We start from the raw sequence: 13,819 nt of genomic DNA, 5'->3' as shown, positions 1-13,819 counted from the left end.
ACAGCTTTATTGACATATGATTCACATGCCATATAATTCACCCAGGTAAAATGTACAATTCAGTGGCTTTATTGACTTCTTCATAATGTCAATAGCTCAGATAAGAGCTTAGTTACCTGGGGGGGGATGAGGTAGAAGGGGGGGTGAGGCAGGTCATTTGAATGATTGTAGGCAGACCAGCCCATTTCTAATTGCTAGATTGTTCCATCTTTTGGGGATGACTAAGTTAGAATATTCGTGCCTGGGGTTAAGCATCCAACTCTTGATTTCAGGTCAGGTTATGATCTCACATTAGTTTTGAGCCCCACATCAGGCTCCAATCTGTCACATGGAGCCTACTGGGGATTCCCTTTCTCTCTCTCTCTTTCTCTCTCTCTCTCTCTCTCTGCCCCTCGCCTGCTCTCAGTCTCTCTCCCTCAAATAAATAAATAAACTTTAAAAAAAAAAAAGAATATTCTTGCTTAGGTGTCATTTTCCCTTTTGAGAGGGAGCTCAGAAGAAACAGAACACAGCCACACACAGCAGCCTATATCTGGGTTCAGATCCTTTAAGGTGTGAACTGGGCACCTTTTGAAATCAACGACTCAGAAATTCTTATTAAGAAAGAACCATTCATTTGTATGAATTCATTCATTTGCTACTTCCTGAAGGTGTATCAAAGGGCTTGTTGCTGGACTTGGCAATAATTGGCAAAATATTTGGTTCAGGAGTATGTGAAAGTTAAATGGATGTTTGTACTAGAATCAGAAGTTCCCTAAAATCAGTAGATAGCTGACGTGCATCAGAATCACATACAGAACTATTTTAAATTTTTTTTAATTTTTTAACATTTATTTATTTTTGAGAGACAGAGACAGAGCACAAGTGGGGAAGGAGCAAAGAGAGAGGGAGACACAGAATCCGAAGCAGGCTCCAGGCTCTGAGCTGTCAGCACAGAGCCCAACACGAGACTCAAACTCACGAACCACGAGATCATGACCTGAGCTGAGGTCAGATGTTTACCGACTGAGCCACCCAGGCGCCCCACATACAAAACTATTTTAAAAGAAAAAATCAGAATACTAAATCCATGAGTATATGGAAATCTGGTATATGATAAAATAGCATACCAGAATGGCTGCATTTTAAAACAGTGGAGAAAGGATAGATTATAACTGGGGAAGGAGTGAGAGATAAAAGTTATCCCTACCTCATACCGACACATTCATAATTTCAAAATGAATGAATGATTAAAATATATTAATCAAAGCACATCAGATTATCTCAGATTATCTTTATAATATTAAGGTTGGGGAAGTCCTTCTTGAACAAAATCTCAAACTCAAGCATCCAATATATATGGACACTTGATAGATGATAGAGGTATGTTAGGGAAAGATGGTATTTTCAATAGGACAGTGGAAAACGAGTGGTCTTTTCAGTAAATGGCGCTGGGTCCATTGGATATCCACATGGAAAAAGTTAATATTGACCCTACCTCACACTGCACATTAAAAAATTTCCAGGTAGATTATAGAGCTGTGTGTGAAAGTTAAAACAATAAAATTTGAGAGTTAACATAGCTGAATATCTTTATTAACTTGGGGCCAGCAAAAGTTTCTTAAGAACAAAAATCATAACCATTAAAAAAAATTGATAAATGAAACTACATTGTAATTCAGAATTTTCATTAGTTGAAACATACTATTAAGAAAATGAAAGTACAGAGTGGGGAAAGATATTTGCAATGAGTATATTCCACAGAGAACCCATATCTAGAATGTGTAAAGAACACCTACAGATCCTAAGATTAAAAGAGACAATAGAATTCTTAAAAATGGGAAAGAGACTTGAATAGGCACTTCTATTAAAGATATACACATGGTCAAAAAACAAGAAAAGTCTCTAATCTCATCAGTCATTAGAGTTCATGTTTAAGACCAAATGAGATCATACCACATGCCTACCAGTGTATGATTCTGTTTATGGGAACTTCAAGAGTCGGCAAAACTAACGTGGCATTAAAGGTCCCGTAGTGGTCACCCTCAGGGAGGAGGGTATGGAAATTAATGGAAAGGGATAAGCAAGGGGATTCTGAGGGTTTAGTAATGTTCTATGTCTTTATTTTGGTGATGGTTACATAGGGATGTTCATTGATCTACTACCTGTAATTAGTGCTTGTCTCTGTGTGTATGTTCTACTTCAACATAAAGCCTTATTAACAAGATTCCACATGTACTGACATGGAAAGATGTTCAGAAAACATTAAGTAAAAAAAAGCAAGACCATCAGGAAATGTGGCCTAGTGTTTATTAAACAGTTCCTCAGAAGATTCTGATTCAAGCCTGGGAGCCCCTGGACTAGACTTAAGGTCTTATCCAACCGCAGATTCTGCAATGTATTTCATCATCAAACCAACTATTTGAAGGGTCTGCAGAGATCAGCGCACCACTCAGCACAAGGCCCTACAAAATGAAACCGACAGGAAACCTGGGCCTTGGCTCTTTGGGATAAGAAATCACAAATCTAGATAACTCTGGAACTCTATTCCAAGGCAGAAAGTGATTAGCTGCAGGAAGCGGCGACAGGTAGAGAAAGAAAAACGGGGGAGTTGGTTTGGGAAAAACCTCGCTGAAAAATATTGTAGGAGCCATATTGTGTTCTGCTTTCTTAACCTCTGCCTCCTTAGTCTCTGCAGATCTGCCCCCAGAGCATTCCCAGGGACCAGATCCCAGTAACTTCCTTCACTTCAACTGCTCAGGTGGGCCATACACTTGATAAACCATGGGGAAGGTTTATGCCCACCTTTGTGTGAATTCTCTGAGAACTCCTGAAGTTGGCAACTTTCTTCTTTCTGGCTTTTACCCTACATAGAGCTTCTTTATCACTCACCTTTACCTCCTCATCAAGCCTTCTCACACATGCTTTCTTTTCCAACTGACCAGGGAAGACCAGGTTGTTTTCACTCACCTGTGCCCTAGATTGACTTTTCCACTTTAAAGGTTGGTACTCCACTCTTCACTATAAAAGACCTGTGAGGGGCACCTGGGTGACTCAGTCGGTTAAGCTTCCGACTTCAGCTCAGGTCACGATCTCGTGGCTCATGGGTTCGAGCCCCACGTTGGTTTCTATGCTGACAGCTCAGAGCCTGTATCCTGCTTCAGATTCTGTCTCGGTCTCTCTCGGCCCCTCCCCCACTTGCTCTCTCTCTCTCTCTCTCTCTCTCTCTCATATAAATAAACATCAAAAAAATAAAAAAAAAACACAAAAGACCTGTGAAAACCTGTTCACAACCATCCACATCTTCCCTGCCTCTCCCCTGTGAACTGAATGTGAGACATTCACTGTATATTGATCCTGTTCTTGGAAATGTCTGTTCTGAAGCCTTCTCACCTTCTGCTTGGTCATGTCTAAGAGCCCCACAGAATATCTGTCGCAGTTGAGGAAGGCTCGGACTGTGTACAGGGCTTTGTGGAACTGCCGCTCGATATCCGTAAGCTCTTCAAAGACTTTGCTCCCAGACCACAGCAGTATCTTAACAAAACAGGAAAACATTGTCAAACTTTTTGAGTCACAAAGCAGCAGCTCACAATAACCCAGAGACAGAGACAGGACAATTATCCTCCTTTTACAGATGGAGAAACTGAGGTTCCGAGAGATGAAGTAACTGACCAGCTTATAATGGGTCCAACTCTTTCCATTTCTTTTATTTCGGAGATCGTTAATAAGAATGATAATAACAAACATGGATTGAACACAAATGTTCCACATGCATTTTCTCATTTCCTATTGACAACAATCTTTTGAGGGTGGAACCAATCAATATTGCCCCCATTTTTCAAAGGGGGGGACTAAAGCTCAGACAGGGTAAGTGATTTACTCAGGGTCTTAGAGCTAGTAAATGGTTTAACAAGGATTCAAATCTAAGTTGCCTGACTTGAAAATTGTGCATATACAGCTTTACAAACATCGGCCACCTCATCAACACTGGGGATGCTGGGCAGGGACTATGATGGTTCCCAGGCAATTTTATCGCCACTGCCTTTCTAGTCTGACCACATCAATGCTTCAGTAAAAGGACGAGTCCAGGCCATTCCCTTAAGCCACACCCCTTACCTGGCCACGCCCCTTACCTGGCCACGCCGAGTCTCACAGTTGTGCAGGTAACTCAGGTGGTACACCTTCATGATTATATTTGCAAAATTGAGGTACTTGAGAAGAATCTGGAAGTCAAACAGCGTGAGGGGAACTAGATGAGAAGAAAGCCCTCCTCTGGCCCCCTCTACCATCAGCAAATATTTGAATATTTCAAAAGCATCAGAGGCCATTTGAGTAGATGGATCATGGAATGCTGACCCATGAAATGTTGCATTGTAAGAGTGTAAAGCTCATAGAATGTAGAATGTCAGTGTTGATGGATTAATGGAAAATTGCTACTATTTATTGAGTTTGCAGTTCCTGTGATAAGTCATTTTAGGTATATAAGTTATCTTATCTGCTCATCACAAGTACCCCGAGAGATGGATACTATAAAATTAGGCCCATTTTACAGATAAGAAAGCTGAGATGTAAAGAAATTAAGTAACTCGACTGAGTCAGCTAAATATTAGCAGAGCCAGGACAATTACCCCTGTACCCCAGGCTCCAGGGCCCGACATCCTAACCATTACCCCTGTCCTGTCTCCCTCAGAGGGCATCAGCCTAATCCCCTTGTCTTACAGATGAGAAAACCAAGGCTGGGCCAAATAGCAACGTTCAGGGGACTTCACAAGCTGTAAGAATGCGCTCGCATGGCCACCCCAGCAATTTCTAAAGCGTTTTTACCTCTTCATCTCTCTTGGTGAAATGGGGCTCATTCAGTTTATTCACAGCCATGAGTACGGCCACCACGTCCTTCCCATTCATTATGGGGGAAGCCAAGATGTTCTTGGTCTGGTATTCTGTGAGGATGTCCACGAAGTCACAGAAATGCTCATCCTGAAGGAAGGCAGACACAGGCAAGGGTGGGCAGAGGAAGAACAAAGACAATAAAACAGGCCAGAGCCCCATATGCCCGTGGTAGGGAGTGGGAGGAGGGGGGGGGGCCTCTGATTTTGTTGACAAGAAAATGAAGACATTTCCATCTATGTTCCTTCAGCAAGGGCAAAGCAATCAGGGGTGATTTCTGCCCTGGAGGCCTCCAAAATCGAGTAGGAGAAAGTCTGAGATACAACTTACCGAGGGCTGTGGGGAAGGTGTGAGCAAAGCCCTGCAAGGGCCCGAGGATGAGGGGACTGACTTCACCTGGGGAGGGAGGGTTAGAGAAGGCTCTCTTGAGGTGATGGCAAGTAAGCCCAAAATAGAAACTTGAGTGAGGAAAAGACTTTAGTGAGTCTAACAACCACAATTGCTAACGGGTATCACATGCTTTATCTGCCTCAACTCGCTTTAATCCTGTGAGGTGAGGACCGCTAGTGGCCCATTCTACACAAAGGGAAACTGAGACTCAAGAAGGAACCTTGCCCTTAGCTTTGCTGTCTTTAGGAGAAGCCTCGGTAAGGTTAGATCTGGGTCCTGGTCATTGAACAAAAAGAATTTGGTACTTCTAGCTTTTTGAGCAATTCGGTTCTAGCACCACACAGTGAGTCCAATGGATATCCACATTCCATAGGTCTTAATGGAAGCCCCATGGTGTGTCAGGCCTTATGCTGAGCGCTGGGGACACAAGTGAGACCAAGGCTCAGGCCGGCTCGCAGACAAATCAATAACAGTAATACATGACACAGGGTTTGGCTCAAAGCTATGGGAGTGCAAAGGAGTACACACCCCCAGACCCCCACCCCTAAAGCAGCCTGGGAGGCCAGCACAGGTCAGTGTGGTCTATGTGGTCAGAAAGAGGAGACAGAGCCTGAACTGTCATCTTAAATCCAAGAGAATCCACCTTTCTGTTTCTTGGTAGCACTGTGAATTTTTCCAACCATAGGCGTTGCTTGGGACACAAGCCAGCCCAGATATGCAGTTCATGCCGTTCTGGGGAAGGAAGTATATTTCATAGAACGGATTCCCACCCCTTTTCTAGAATTGAGTATGCAGAAACTTTCCCACGACTGAGAAATTCAGAGTGTGATGCTGTGCATCTGTGGATTTCTCCCGGTTGGAGTGGGATTAGACAAACAGGCAACGGCATTGTTGTCGATGAAGGTGTCTCAAACCAGGTAAAGGGTACAGGAATTAAGAGAAGGCTGTAGGGCTCTACTTGAATTAGCATCAGAGGATTAAGCAAAATCTCTAAAGAGGCATTAGCCATGAAGGGTTTTCCATGTCATTCTCTAAGGACACCGATAAATCCCTAAACACAGGTCTTGGTGGGGCATGCTCAGATTCATTTCAGGAAGTCAGTTCAGCCTTGCAATATTCACTTCTATCAGGGAAAACGATACGTGAGTCTTACCTGCATCTGACGCAGATGTTTACTAAATCTACCAGAACTTTCTTTTCCATTGAGAGACCCAGAACTCTCTCCCGAATTATACAGCTGCCAACCGATGGTGTTTGCACAATCATTGCCATCCTTATATATTCAGCATGTGAAGTGTTCTACACAACTATGTCACAGAACCTCAGATTATCAGAAGCAGAGAGGGCCTTAGAAGACTTTTAGCTCAAGCTGTTCTTTTGTGTGTGTGTGTGTGTGTGTGTGTCTGTATGTGTGTGTATGTGTGTAATGTTTATTTTTGACAGAGAGACAGAGACAGAGATATAGAGACAGAGCACGAGCGGGGGAGGGGTAGAGAAACAGGGAGACACAGAATCCAAAGCAGGCTCCAGTCTCTGAGCTGTCAGCACAGAGCCTGATGCAGGGCTCGAACTCATGAGTGGTGAGATCATGACCTGAGCCAAAGTCAGGCACTTGACCCACTGAGCCACCTAGATGTCCCTCAAACTGTTTACTCTAAAGCCCAGGAATCAGATGCCCAGCTTAGGGAAAGCCCAAAGTCATTCACTCATTCAGTTATCATTCATGGAGTGCTTTATGCCAGGCCCTGTTCTAGACTCTCGGGTTATAGCAGTGAACGAGGGAGGCTTCTCCCTGTGAACGAGGGAGGTGAAGCTGAGAGCTGAAGCTTCAGAGGAACCAGGTGGGTGAAATGCATTGCAAGCAGGGAGCACACCCCTCATTCTTGGAAACCCCTTCCTCTTTTCAAACATTCACAGTGCCAATTCCATGGTGAGATCTACTGTTTATTGAGCAATAATGATGTCCTCAGCCAGGAGCCAGACAACTTAACATCTATTATCTCATTAACTCTCACATCAGCCCTGTCACATAGATCTGTCACCTTCCTTGTTTTTGTTTTGGTTTTTGAGCACGGCGCACGTGCGTGTGCGCCAGAGAGAATCTTAAGCAGGCTCCATGCAGAGCTCAATGCCACAGGACTCAATCTCATGACCGTGAGACCATGACCTGAGCTGAAATCAAGAGCCAGACACTTAACCAGCTGAGCCACCCAGGTGCCCCCAAACCTTCCCTGCTTTGCAGAAAACTCCCTTGCTGGTAAGTGGCACAACCACTCCATTCATTCATTGATCTATATATTGATACACTGATCGACTGATTCGCGCATTCATTCATTTACTCATATTTACTGAGAACAGGCTCTGGGAGAGGTGTTGGATATGCCAAGACCAATAAGAAAGATGAGATTGTCCTCATTAGGTCCTCACAGTATAGTGGGAGCATATGTAAAACACGAACCCACAATTCAAACCATAATGAGAAGGATGTCCCCACAGGATGGGTGAATGGAAGGGAGGGACTTGTTCTCTGAGGCTTCAGGGGCCAATCAGTACATTATCAGTAGTTGAAGATACTCTGAGCCTCAGTTTGCCCTTTGGTAAAATCGGAGTGTTGGACCAGGTCCTCCTCGAGGCTTCCTTCTGGTGTGGCATGCTGGGTTCCGGGTCTCACACACAGGGAAGGACGGCAGCTGTGAGAGTCTCTGGAAATGGCAGTGCTCTCAGGTGCAGTCTTTAGAAATAGGAATTGTCATGTCTTGGAAAAACTCTCCTTTCCTCTCACACTAGTACCATGCTTATACTACTCTTACACCAGATACGTAGGTGTATCTGACCAGTTCTCTGACACCAGCTGACTGTCCAACAATTCAATTCAATCTTCCTGGAGTCAGTGTCAGACCCCATAGGGCTTTAGTCCCACAGGACTGTCCCTGCTTCAGATGCCAATTACAAGTCCCAGTTTGTCACTTATACTTCTGACTGGCTATAAAGCAGGGTCCCTAGACACCCTCCTCGGGTTTGGGAATTTGCTGGAATGGCTCACAGTACTCAGGGAAATACTTACATGTACAGGTTTATGATATAATAAAGGATATAATAAAAGATACAGACATACTGTCAGATGAAGCACCCTTCCTGACAGCAGGCGCTTCTGTCCCCTAGAGTTGAGGTGCACCACCCTCCCAGCACATGCGTGTGTTCACCAACCCAGAAACTCTCTGAGCCCTGTATTTTGGGGGATTTTTATGGAGGCTTTGTCACATCTGCATGACTGATGATTAGCTCCATTTCCAGACCTTCTTCCCTCATCAGAGAATGGGGAGGTGGAGCTGAAAGTTCCAAGTTGCTAATCATAGCTTGATCTTTCTGGTGATTGGCCTCCATCCAGGAGCCCACCAAGAGTCATCTCGTTAGAACAAAAGACCATCTACCAGTCAGGAAATTCCAAGGAATTTAGAAGCTCTGTGTCAGATGCTCCTATCACTCAGGAATTATAAGAGTCTTAAGAGTTCTGTGTATGGAACCAGGACAAAGACTAAGTAAGTATCTCTTTTTATAAATCACAATATCATAGCCAACTGGGAAGAGTCATCATTTATTAATTCACGTAATAATCTGTAATGAGTACCCACTCTGTCCCAGGCACTGACTAGGTGCTGGGGCCAGTGGTTTATAAGCCAGACAGGAACAGGCAGGCCTTGTGGGCTTTCCTAAGGAGAAAAGGTAAAGAATAAAACACACACAAATATTGAAGGGCTAGTAAGGTTGCCAGATTTAGCAAATAAATACAAGATGCCTAGTTAAATTTGAATTTCAAGTAAATACTTTTTAAAGTATAAGTATGTCCTAAATATTGCATGGTACATACTTACACTAAAGTATTATTCTTTGTTTATCTAAAATTCAAATTTTGGGGCGCCTGGGTGGCTCAGTTGGCTAAGCATCCCACTCTTGATTCTGGCTCAGGTCACGATCTCATGGTTTGTGAGTTCGAGCCCCAAGTCGGGCTCTGCGCTGACAGCCAAGAGTTTGCTTGGGATTCTTTCTCTCCCTCTCTCTCTGCCCATCCCCAACTCATGCACGCTCACATGATCTCTCTCTCTCTCATTCAAAATAAAAAAATCAACTTAAAAAATAAAAAAAATATTTTTAAATTCAAATTTTACTGGGAATCCTATATTTTATCTGGCAATCCTAACGGCAAGTCTTCCTGAGGATATCCCAGGGTATGAGCAGGAATTTGCTAGGACGTGGGAATTTTATTACAACCCTGGGAAACTTCTCCATTCATGGTTTCACATTTCAAAACTCCACTGATTGTAGCCATTCCCCAAGTTTTTTGAGGGTGCTGAGTCACCAGCCAGGGAGACTGCCCCAGGCTTGCCCCAGGGGAATGCAGGCATTACTCGCATAGTGAACTTTGGGCTTAAAGTGGGGGTGGGGGGGCCGGAATAGCAGGCCATCCCTTAGCACAGAGGCTCAGCCAACTCTTCAACAAGGATACATTAGCATCAGAGCATCTGCCTAAATCCTCAGTCACTTAACACCAGGATCTACAGAACCTCTTAGCGCCTCTCTTCTGTTTTTCCCACCAACAGAATCTAAACTGAAAGCTCCAGAAGGACCTTCTTATCCAACTCCCACACAGACCTGGTACAGCATCCCTCCCTTAGAATAGAGCCTTAACAACAACAAAATAATAACAATAACAATAAGGAGCAGGATCGGCCAGTAGGAGCCATAACAATGTGCCAAGAACCTTGCTAGATGAGAAATAATTCTCTCCTTTAATCCTACGACAACACTGTGCAGTCGGTATTCCTGTCCCATTTTATGAATTAGGAAGTGAGCCCAGATAGGCTCAAAAATACGCCGAAGCACGATTCTTAAAAAGTCACAGAGTCATGACTCACATCCAGATCTGACCTCAAAGTTTAACCTCTTTATTCTCTGCTATACGATTTGAAATGACCAGTGGTGAATAGCATCTAGTCCAGTGCCCTCATTTTATAGATAAGGAAGAAGAAGAGAATAGCTGAGCAGTGAAGAGTGTGGGCACAAGGCCAGAGTGCCTGAATTCAAATACCTGCTCTGCCACTTTCTATCAGAGTGGCTCTGAGCAACTTACTAACCATTCTGGGGTGTTTTTGTTATTGTTGTTGTTGTTGTTGTGTTTTGTTTTGTTTTGATTTTTGTTTTTAAGTAGCCTTCACACCCAACCCAGAGCCCAACTCAGGACCCTGAGATCAAGACCTGAGCTGAGAGCAAGAGTCAGATGCTTAAATGACTCAGCCACCCAGGTGCCCCATCCTTTCTGGGTTTTGGTTCCACCATCTGTGATAATCAGTTACGTCTGAAGACCGTGGCAATCTATGTTGGCTACAATGAAAGTCTAGAGAGAGTTGAAGGGAGAACAGTCCCCAGTCCAGCTGAAAGTCCCCTGGAGGCAGAAACACGACCCCCACCCTTGGACGTCCAAGGGGAAACAAGGGAAAGACGAACCCCATGGGAGATCCAGCCCAGTGTATTTCCAAAAAAACTATCGCCCCAGAGGCCAAAGTCTGTGCTTCTTATCTTGTCAATGAACCCACGTCAAAAAAGATGACCTGGGGCGCCTGGGTGGCTCAGTTGGTTGAACATCTGACTTTTGATTTGGGCTCAGGTCATGATCTCACAGTTCGTGAAGTCAAGCCCTCCATCGGGCTCTGCGCTGACAGTGTGGAGCCTGCTTGAGATTCTTACTCTTTCCTTCTCTCTCTGCACCCCCCCGCCCCGCTTGATCTATCTCTTTCTCTCAAAATAAATACATAAACATTAAAAACAAGATGACCCGTTTGAATTCCTGCATTTGTGGATGGGAGGGCCTGGCTCTGCCCTAACTCCTTGGTGACTTTGGACAAGCCCCTTCTCAAGCTCTCATGGCTCTAGGCTCCTCATCCGTTAAATGAGACAGTCAGATGACATCATCTGTGAGACCCCCTCTGTCCCCTTTTAACCTTATGACCCTTAATCTGAACTAAGACCAGAAGTCAGGTGAGCAAAATCACATAATGTCCAGGCTGCATCTTAGAAATGATTGAACACAGGCTCCTGGTCGGGTCAGTGCTGCAATACGTGAGACCCACTTGGGCCCTGCTCCCACGGGGCAAACATTGTTTTGGGCAAGGTAGGTGTTAAAGGAATTAAGCATAATTACTTGATGGTGAATCTTTTATGCCAAGTATTTGCTGAGCATCTGCTTTGTGCCAGACATTTGCTGGGATAAAGTGGAGATTAAGGCAGGCATGGTCCCTGGCCCCCAGGCTTATTATGAAAAATGGTTTGGGGAAGGAGCCTGTAACAGAGAGATACGGGAGGGCCTCCATGAAGAAGTGACCTTTAGGCTGAGATCTAAAGGATAAGTAGGAGTTGGCCCTGGGGCAGAGGGCCATGGGGAGATCTGCATGAAGTGCTCTGTCCCCGGTGATCAAAGAGGCCTACACCAGAGCTGCCAGTAGAATCTCACAGAAGGCTGGACTCACAAGTGAGAGCCAAGGGGCACCTGGGCAGCTCAGGGGGGTTAAGCATCCGACTCTTGGTTTCGGCTCAGGTCACCGTCTCTCAGTTTCATGAGTTTGAGCCGCAGGTCAGGCTCTGCCCTGACAGCGCAGAGGCTGCTTGGGATTCTCTCTCTCCCTCTCTCTCTCTCTCTCTCTCTCTCTGCCTCTCTGCCCCTCCCCCACTTGTGCTGTCTCTGTCTCTCTCAAAATAAATGCATAAACTTAAAATTTTTTAAAAAAGATGAAACGAGAGCCAAGGGCTTAACCAAGCAGTACCGTTAACATTTCCAGTAACGAGGCAGGCTGCCACCAAATGTCCCCTGATGGAATGCGCAAAGATAACCACGACGTCCCCTCTATGTTACTCCTGATGGGAACACACGACCTGATTCTAATCAGGAAGACACAGACGGGCCCAAGTGGAGGGACATCTCTGCAAAGTATTTGGCCTGTATGTCTCAAAAACATCCGTGTCATGGAAACCAACACAGTCTGAAAAACTGTTTCAGATTTGAGGGGACTAAAGAGCTGGCGCTATTTGGGTGTAATTGAGGCAACTGGCAAAAATTGAATACGGACTGTTGATTAGACGATGGTATTGCATCAAGCTTACATTTCCTGGATCTCGTTACCGTGGTGTGCATATGTGAGAAACGTCCCTGTTCTGGAAATACACAGCATGTCTGGAAATACAGTACAAGCTGTCGACTCCCATAGGGGTCCGAAAAAAATGGAGATAAAGCAAATGAGGCAAGGCATGACCAACTGATGCATTTGGATGAAAGGTAGATAGTTGTTTGTACTGTATTTAGACTCTTCTGTTAGGTTTGGATTTTTTCCCCCCCAAAATAAAATGTTATAAGCCGATAAATAAAGAGAAGTGCCAAACCATCACCAGCCCAGTCTGGATGGCCAGCAGCTCCCCGCCCTGCTTGTACCCACCGGGACTCCATGGAATAATGCCTCCCCGCCCTCCTTCTTGTGGGGAAGAGGGTACCTCTTCTGTGTTGAGGACGTTGGCGAGCTTTTTAGAGTGTGCGACGTGACCAACCACACCCATATCCAGGGGGAACACGATCTCCGAGTCGGGCACCACGAGGCATTCGTCAAGGACAGCATCCTTGTGAACATTGAAGAGCCGCGTGGCCAGCTCCCCGATGCCGTTTCGGACCCTGTACATGAACAGGCTCGTGCGGTCTGCCTGCAGAAGGAAGCACAGCTTCTTCATGACGTTGAAGATGCATTTCTCGGTCTGCAGATTCTCCTGGAAGTCCCGCAGGAGGTCAAAGATGATTTCACTCTCCTCCACGCTGTTCAGCGAGTGGTAATTGCTGAAGTCCACCGCGGCCTCCTTGGCCCCCAGCATGTCCGAGATGACCTTGGCCCGGTAGCGGAGGTTGTAGTACTGCTTGGCAAAGCTGACATTCGAGTCCAGGAACTTCTCCACCTCCTCTGCTGTCACCTCACCCATGGCTGGAATCCCTCTGGCCGCTTGCGTGGAAGGGCTGAAGCTGGCCTTCCCAGGGCGGTTTGATGGTCCGTGGCAAAACTGAGTCAGGAAGCGTTTTGTTCCAACCTGGGCTTCTGTGGGTCTGGCCCGTGGATTTCAGCTGGTATGGCTGCAGAGGTGAGGGAGGGAGGGAGCTCGGGAGATTAAATCATTAATATTTCCCGAGAACAAGGATTATGAGGATCAGTGTTCCAGATGCTGCCAAGCCCCAGATGGGAGAAGGTGAGAGTTTCCTTTTCACCTTGGCCTACGAGCGGAGAAGGGATTTCTAAACAGAGCAGGAGGTGGGCAAAACTAAAAACAACCCCGAAGCAGAGGCTGCCAACAGACAGCACAGGGACACCTGCTCTAGGTGTGTTTTCACCTACACACAGGCAGCACACCTGCTCCTGTAGGTGTGTTTTCTCTGCCCTGTAGGGTGTTTTTCTGCAACGTTCGACACAGAAGTCTGCATTTGCTGTTTAGGAGATTTATTCAGCTTCTCTTGGAGAATCAGAAGAGTCAGCAACTCTGT

The 13,819-nt window shown here is 45.4% G+C and overlaps 1 protein-coding gene across 1 annotated transcript in view; it reads right to left on the bottom strand.

Moving 5' to 3' along the window:
* PDE6A (phosphodiesterase 6A) overlaps positions 1-13,274 on the bottom strand; it is a 62,555-nt gene extending 49,281 nt beyond the window's left edge. The window contains exons 1-4 of the mRNA XM_049648034.1: positions 12,793-13,274; positions 4,804-4,956; positions 4,113-4,202; positions 3,373-3,513 (exon numbers count right to left, since the gene is read on the bottom strand). Of these exons, the coding sequence (XP_049503991.1) occupies positions 3,373-3,513; positions 4,113-4,202; positions 4,804-4,956; positions 12,793-13,266 (858 nt within the window). The 5' untranslated portion in view covers positions 13,267-13,274. The remainder of the gene's footprint in view (positions 1-3,372; positions 3,514-4,112; positions 4,203-4,803; positions 4,957-12,792) is intronic.
* Between the last annotated feature and the right edge of the window lie 545 nt (positions 13,275-13,819).

The sequence above is a fragment of the Panthera uncia genome, assembly GCF_023721935.1.
Source record: "Panthera uncia isolate 11264 chromosome A1 unlocalized genomic scaffold, Puncia_PCG_1.0 HiC_scaffold_17, whole genome shotgun sequence".
Taxonomy (NCBI): domain Eukaryota; kingdom Metazoa; phylum Chordata; class Mammalia; order Carnivora; family Felidae; genus Panthera; species Panthera uncia.
The sequence above is the reverse complement of the archived record's forward strand: the minus strand, read 5'-3'. Positions and strand labels throughout refer to the sequence as shown.